General features: G+C 32.0%; 1 protein-coding gene across 1 annotated transcript; it reads left to right on the plus strand.

Moving 5' to 3' along the window:
* Positions 1-2,071, plus strand: LOC148204909 (uncharacterized). Its single transcript, XM_088095132.1, has 4 exons — positions 1-73; positions 410-492; positions 1,522-1,822; positions 1,911-2,071. The coding sequence occupies exons 1-4, from the start codon at positions 1-3 to the stop codon at positions 2,069-2,071; spliced, it is 618 nt and encodes a 205-aa protein (XP_087951258.1).
* The last annotated feature ends 5,832 nt before the right edge of the window (positions 2,072-7,903 follow it).

Here is a 7,903-nt window from a genome sequence, read left to right on the forward strand (position 1 = left end):
ATGGATAAAAATTATGCCATATCGAAGAAAAGAGATGTTTATAGTTATGGCATGGTGTTACTAGAGATCATTGGTGGGAGGAAAAACTATTATCCAAGGGAAAATTCTCCCCAACAACAAAACATTTTCGACCTCGAAAATTCTATACTTCAAGAAAAATATATGATAGTACGATATATATATATATGTGTGTGTGTGTGTGTATTAATTTATTTATTTAGTTTCAAGTCAATTACAACTTCGAATAGTTAAGTGTTAGTACATAATGGTTATGGTAATATATTTTGATTCCTCAAATAATTATTCACAACTAATTTAAATAAGATTTTAATAAATATGTAATTACCTCTTCTACATTGTGCATTTCAACATCATAATTAAAATTTAGAAATACAACACTTTTATGCAGATGAGAATGGTTCTCGTTGGGTAATACATCACTATTTATTAGATTCTATTAAATTAAAGACGAAGCATTTGTATTGGTACAGGGCACAATTGTATAATCTGATCCGAATAACATTATACTTTCCCTAAACAGTTATATTACATATTCCGCATTATTCAAACCACAACCATTTCAAAGCTCATACCTACTATGTATGAATGATTTTTACATGAATTTAATTAATTAAGGCGTTTAGACTTCACAGGACAACATTCAATCCACACATGAATGTTTACTATATTATACTAGGCATAAACAATTTAGTACTCAGTTCATTTTTTTTATTCTAAAAAAATATAACAAACATCTAGCCCTTTCACAAATCAAAATACCATACACAAGAAATTTATCCAATAATTTCTCATACTTCTCACGTATACCAATATTATTATTATTATTATTATTATTTAAATAACCGACACTGTGAAACAACCGGTAGCAACAACCGAAACTGTTGCTACATTGAAAATGTTTGGCTATAACTAGAGTATTCCTTCGCGATGAGCGACATTTGAGCCTCATAGTGGAGCGTGAGTTTGCTCTCCTTGAGTGTCCTTTGAGAGTGCCCTGATTTTGTGAGGAGCCTCTCTCTCTAAGTGTGCCTTTTGTTTTCGCATTCTTGTAAGTGTTTCATCCTCTCAATCTTTCGTTTTGTTCCTTCTTTCCTTTAAGCTTTCTTTTAATCCATGTTCTTTTGCATTTACGTTCGTTCCTTGTTCTTGTTATACTTGTTTATTTGTTTTGTTATTTCACCACTCTTCACTTTTTTTTTAATAATAAACAAATAATGGGGTATATAAGCTGGAAAACCGTTGTTAACCTCCCTTCGTTTGAAGGTATGATAGAAGAATTCGGGTAGAACAATGCTACGTACCCTAAAAATTATTTTAACTTAAACAAATCATGGATATAAACTTGTTGGACTTAGATCTAGTAAGATCCTTAGCGAGGACCGGAGGATACATCTAGACTGGACTTCAAACTAGACTATGGACAAAATTGAGTTAAAAGAAAACTAATTGTATCAACCCTCTTTGACACAAACATAATATTCCTTCACTTTTGTCTCTTAGAAAATGAACAAAAATTTAAAAAATTTGGAAGTTCAAGACAAGCTGGGATATAAACGATGGAGTCCTACTAAAGAACAAGTTGCTCTAATAGAGACTCTTTTTGCATTTGGGATACGAAATCCAAATAGAGAGCAAGTGCACGAGATTGCAATGAAACTTAAAATTTATGGGGAAATTGGAGAGTATAGCGTTTATTGTTGGTTTCAAAATTATGGGTATCGTGAAAAGCAACGATGCTTGAAGCAAAGCACCACCACCACATCTTACTCTTCACTACCCCTCTTGCCACCTTTTATGAATGGTAAGATATGTTGTATTTTCTTTTACTTTTATTTATTTATTATTTTTATTATTATTATTTTAACATTTCTAATTTTATTTATTTGGAGATCTTTCATGGATAGCGTTGTCGGTTCCAGATCAGGTGACGTTGGATCTTTCTCCAATCCCTCCCATTCTTGATAAAAGAGAGATTTCTCCTCCCCTACTGTTCCAGGTGAAAGCTCCTTCCATTGAGCTTTCCTTACGATTGCCTTCCGCCCAAGAATAGTCTCCTCGAGGAGACTACAATTGTCTTTATTTATTTCTATTACTATGGATTGTAATCTTTAACTACCACTTGTGATCGACTTTTGAACATCTTTATTATTATTATTATTATTATTATTATTAGTATTATTATATGTTTATTTATAGACTTAAATCTAACGTAAACTAGCTAACCATCATTTTTTTAAACATGGTTTAAAGTTGATTCCTTGATTCACGGTAAAGTAACTTTGTGTTCTTACTGTCAGATCTGTCGGTTTGTTTTTATCTAGGAGCATTAATTTGTTTATTTATTTTGTTTAAGTAGTGTAAGATATATTTTATTTATCACAAGGGTAAGACCATCTTCGGTGTAATGGTTAAGACATTTGGTTTTTCAATAACTCTACTTATATTGGTGTTTCTTCCTCAATAATTCTATAGATGTTCAATCTTCCTTCCTCTGTCTATACTAAGGTAAAATTGGACACTTGAAGAGTTGTATTAATTTTGGGTATTGATAATGCTAAATTTTACCATTATTTAAGCATCATTTTAGTAGCAAAATCAACTCCTTTCTAACTTATAACTTGTTAAATCCTCTTCTTTTGTCTTGTTTTCTAAATAATTGTGTTTTGGGCTACTTTGATGTAATTTCATCTATAATCCCCTATTTTGTAGCTAATAATATGCTTGGTAGGGTCTCCAATAATGTCTAAAGCTGAACCAACCACTAGAAGCAAGCAGATCTGCGGAAAAAGTGAAAATGATGCAGTGCTGAAAAGTCAGGCTCGGGCCCCCCTAGGTCAGGGGCGCCCAGCGCCACTTGCACAGAAGCCAGTTTCTGCGTGCTGGTCGCACCCGGGCATGAGAAATGGGGCGCCCGGGCGTGACTTTCCAGAGAGTCTCGCGCCCGGGCGCGACTGAGAGGGCGCCGGGCGCGACTTTTGCTGATGTGTCAGATCCAGCTTATTTAACCCTAAAACGCGAAGGGATTTGTGTCTTTGGTTCTTTGGAGGTGCGATTCACTCAGAGGAGAGTTTGGAGGGCTGCTAGGGCTCGTGGGAACACTCCCTTCTTCCTCTTGGGTTCTTCATCTTCTTCCATGGCCATTTTGTAAGCTTAAAGGCTCTCCATGGAAATGGAGAGCCAAACCCATCTTGTTGGGATTAGTTGTAGCCTCTGAATTCTTGTGTAATTGTTGAATGATTTGATTATATATATGCCTTTTCTATCAATTGCTAGTATTCTTTTTTCCAATCTTAAAGCTTGCATGTAATGGGGACGTTCATGACTTGATTTTGGGGTTTCATTGATTATGGGGACGTAAGATGGAACCCAGAACTGAAATCGGAGTCCTTGTGGTTCATTGATTCTAGGGATGGAAGATGATTCACATGTTGTCTTAGATCCTAGTTCTTAATGCGGGTTTTGCTTGTTAGATTGTCCAAGGGATTGGAGTTTGATAAGGAAAACCTAGGCTCTTTCACCTAAGGGATTAGGGCTAGAGTGTTTTAGTGGATTGACTTTAGTAAATTGATAGAGAGGAGATGAAATTAGTCATACACAAGAGTGCATTGGTGAAAACTAACCTTAACAATGTCATTTCATACCATTTCTAGTCTTTTCCATTTCCAAGTGCCTTCAATACCAAAGTCCAACCTTGTAATTTTGTATAAATTTATGTTTCTGCACTTGTTTGTAAATTGATGTTATGTTCTTGAGTCTATATGAGTTGTTAATCGCACAATTCTCTAGTATTACGAGTCTCTTGGGAAAATGATACCCGGTCTTACCGGTTTATTACTTGAACGATTCGGTACACTTGCCGAAATCGAGCCCAACAAGTTTTTGGTTAACAGGTATTTACAAGACTCAAGCCAAAAGTGAAATTCTCAAAGGCTTAGGAAGGAAAATCTATTATTGTAAATTTTTACTCTGATGATGAAATTAATTAAATCTTATGTTTTTCCTTGATTCATTCATTTAAAAGCGTTTAAACATATCCTACTTACCTATATATATATATATGTGTGTGTCTAGCCGGTTTAACGTGCAATGCTAGTTATTAATTAATTCACTTAATTAGTATCTACACTTATAATATTAAGACCTATTCTAATGTAATTTAGTACACTATCCAGCAGTACCTTATGTTTATAACTCCTAATCCTATCATGTATCCACACCATAAAAATTATAAATTCAACAAATCAATGACAAGTAATAGTTGAGACTGTATCAAACATGTTTATAGAATTGAAGTTCACTCAAAACAACCATGAATCGCTACACTGATACCATAAAACAATGACAAGTAGTATTTGTTCATCATGTGAATTATGAAATCATGATGATCCCTATACTAGACATAATGTATGTAAATTCCACATAGACTAATGACCAAAGATAATATCATGTGGAAATCAATAGCAAAAGATTGACTTCATTTACCTACTTAATTTATAATTCATTTCAATAAACAGTCAAACATATACACATCGTAATGCCAAAGTAATTAATTTCCACTTGCTCATTCAATACACATACTAGAAACTAGATGAGCTCACCCCCAAAGCCCCAAAATCATTGCTCTGATACCATTAATGTAACATCCCATAATCTCATACTTGATAATTCATAATTTATATATTGTAGCATTACATTTAAGGTAACATCTCATAATCTCACACTTGATAATTCATAGTTTATATATATATATATATATGTATATATATATATGTATATATATATATATATGTATATATATATATTATACATATATATATGTATATATATATATATATGTATATATATATGTTTTAAACTCATATTTCAACTACAAACTCATAAATATAACTCGAATTCTTCTAATTTATTCTTCTATCTCTTTCTTCATTGACACTGAATCAGACAACATTCCTTTATCTGCTCCCGTATAACGAATTATACGATCATCACACATACACAAACACAAACAAGTAGGGTGAGCTAACATGCAACAAATCATTTATAAAACATGCATAATTACTTTGATACACTCAACAAACCTCATATAATAATTATGTCAGACACCCTCATACCATCATACAACAATCACACCATAGATACTCATCCCATCATACTACAATCCCTAATAGACATTCATCCCACAATACCCAATAGACACTCATCCCACAATACCCAATAGACACTTATCCCACAATACTCAATAGACACTCATTCCACAATACCTAATAGACATTAATCCCACAATACTCAATAGACACTCATTCCACAATACCCAATAGACACTCATTCAGATGATACGTTGATGAGCGATCACGGGAGGTTATGCACTTGTGATGACTTCTACTTCTTCTTACAAATACACTTCCAAAATACTCCATACCATCCACAAGGTTAGTCCTCAACACTATGTCCAAAACCGACACATAGACCAGGACCTCCTGCCCCTCTCACCACATAATTCATCCTTCTCTACCTAAGACTAGATGATTATTAGAGTATCAGGACAACCTCCAACAACAGGACCCTCAACATCAACATATACACAAATACCATATCATTACAGAATCTCCCCACGAGACTCATATCATGCTCATATTCCTCAACTCATATTATACCATTACAAAATCTTCCCATAATACTCATATCATGTTCAGATGCATAAATTCAAATCCAATATAATAAAATACAATCATCACAGAAATCATACAAAATGAATATATCACCAAATAAATTAACAATACTAAAATGTCACCATAAATGGTCACCGGAGAAGAATCAAATGTTTGACGAATCAAACTCACCATAAACGCTAGTACATATGACTAGTCTCAACTTACTGTATTTGACCAGGACTGCTCTATGATCAGGGATGTACCAACTCCGGTTTTTAAGATTCCTCTATCCTACCATCACAATTATAATTCATAATTCCATATCTACCACAATAACATGAATTCATCAGAAATTTTCATTGCAACAAGATATATTGCACAATAATTTAACAATACATAATCTGTTCAACAAGATTTAAGTTAAAAACTTGTCGAGTAGACTTTCAGGAAAGAGAGGTGCGTCACAATGGACAACTTAAGTACCAAGTTTTTCCTTAGTCAAAGTGTTCCTCAACTAGTTTTAACAAATTTCTTATTTACAGATTCAAAACAACAACATATAATATTAACACAAAAATTCAAATATAGATAGATATATAACAAGCACCTATGTTTTTCATTAACAGAATTTCAAGACATGAATAGTAATAGAACAATATTAAATCATAATATAAAAGCTTAGAAAGGTTAGGTCCCCTACCTCTATTCCAGACTTAATCTCTTGCTCAGAATTTGTTTTCCCGAAAACCCTCCAGAACTTCTACTCTTCTTGCAACTAAACATTTCTTCCTAACTCTTTCTTCTCTATTTCTCAAGATTTCTCACTTGATTCTTCCTCTCTTTGTGCAGAATAACCTCCCCTCTCATGGCTATTTATAGTCCAAAAATTTTACTATTTAACAATTTTTTAATATTATTTATTATTTTAATATTATTTTATTATATTAATATTTTAATCACCATTTGACATTTAAATATTTTTTTTTCAAAACAAAAAGGTAGAAAAGAGTTTGAACCCATGTTCTTGAAATCACCACAATTTTCTACCATTTAAGCTACCAAAATTTGTTATTTAACTTTCCACATTTTATTCTTACATAAACTTATTAATTATATTTTCCATTCACAAAGAAATTTATTACTACCAGTAATAAAATTGTTACTATTAAGGTAAATATTTTTCATGGGTCTTACAATTGTCTAAATTATAAGAATATGGTCATTTCTAGGAAGAAGATCATATTCTATAGTGTTGTGTATACATTGTTGTAGGGATTGGACATGAAGTCATTTTAACTCTAATATACTTAGAGACTTACATAGAGAATGATGTTTAGATGATGAGAGTTGAAAGAGATTTTTTATCTATGGGATCAACATAAAATAGTACCATGACCTAGAGAATTTATAGGAATTAACCCTATCATGGTAGATTTGGGCAAAGTGGAATCATAAGAGTTATTTTTGCACAAATCTAATGTAGAGAACTATCATGACATGTTCAGGACTTTACATGAGCATCGTCACCTTATGTATATGTTTTCCAAACTAGAATCTTATAGGTTGATTTGTGTAATAATGAGTTGAATTAGAAATGTGTTTTTGAAACATGAATTATATGTATAAAATGTATGATAGAACTTTATAATATTAATTGTACTTTTGTATTTTGTTTGTGGTTATTTATCCACTTATTATAATGAGGCGAAGACAATGCAAGAAATAGTGGAGACTCAATAATAAAGGTTCTGAAGATACGAAAAAGTGTTATGATTGGATTGTGTAGTGATGGAGTATTTTAAACTTCCTTTAAAACTTGCTCCAATTCAGGATAATTATGTACGTACAATTTATATATATTTGTGGAAGATTTTAATTTGCATTATATTATCCAGATAAAATGGCTTGATTAATATCTCTTCTAGATTAATCTGATTGTTAACATAGTGTTATAGTTTGGACATTAGTGGCAAATGTCTGAACTTGAATCCATGTTAATAGGTTATTATTAAATATATCTAAAGAATATTAAATAGTAATTTGTAAAACTAAGTATGATTAATTCTAGCCAGTAATTTTTTTAACCATAATATTAATAAAGACTATTCTAGATAGTGTTCATGTACTACTTTCATCAAAAAAATTTATTACTTGCTAACATGATAAAAAAAATTCTGTTAAATTTGAAGTGTAGGTACTGTGAAAGTAACTCTTAACATGTAAATTTGGTG

Source organism: Vigna umbellata, chromosome 1 (genome assembly GCF_029865625.1).
Source record: "Vigna umbellata cultivar VRB3 chromosome 1, Vumbellata_1.0, whole genome shotgun sequence".
In the NCBI taxonomy this organism is placed as follows: Eukaryota; Viridiplantae; Streptophyta; class Magnoliopsida; order Fabales; family Fabaceae; genus Vigna; species Vigna umbellata.

Excerpts from the sequence above, each read along its gene's own strand:
- LOC148204909 (XM_088095132.1), top strand. The coding sequence starts at position 1 with ATGGATAAAAATTATGCCATATCGAAGAAAAGAGATGTTTATAGTTAT. Across the intron at positions 493-1,521 it reads AGCATTTGTATTGGTACAGG|AAAATGAACAAAAATTTAAA; the intron begins GCACAATTGTAT and ends TTTGTCTCTTAG. Across the intron at positions 1,823-1,910 it reads CTTGCCACCTTTTATGAATG|ATCTTTCATGGATAGCGTTG; the intron begins GTAAGATATGTT and ends ATTTATTTGGAG.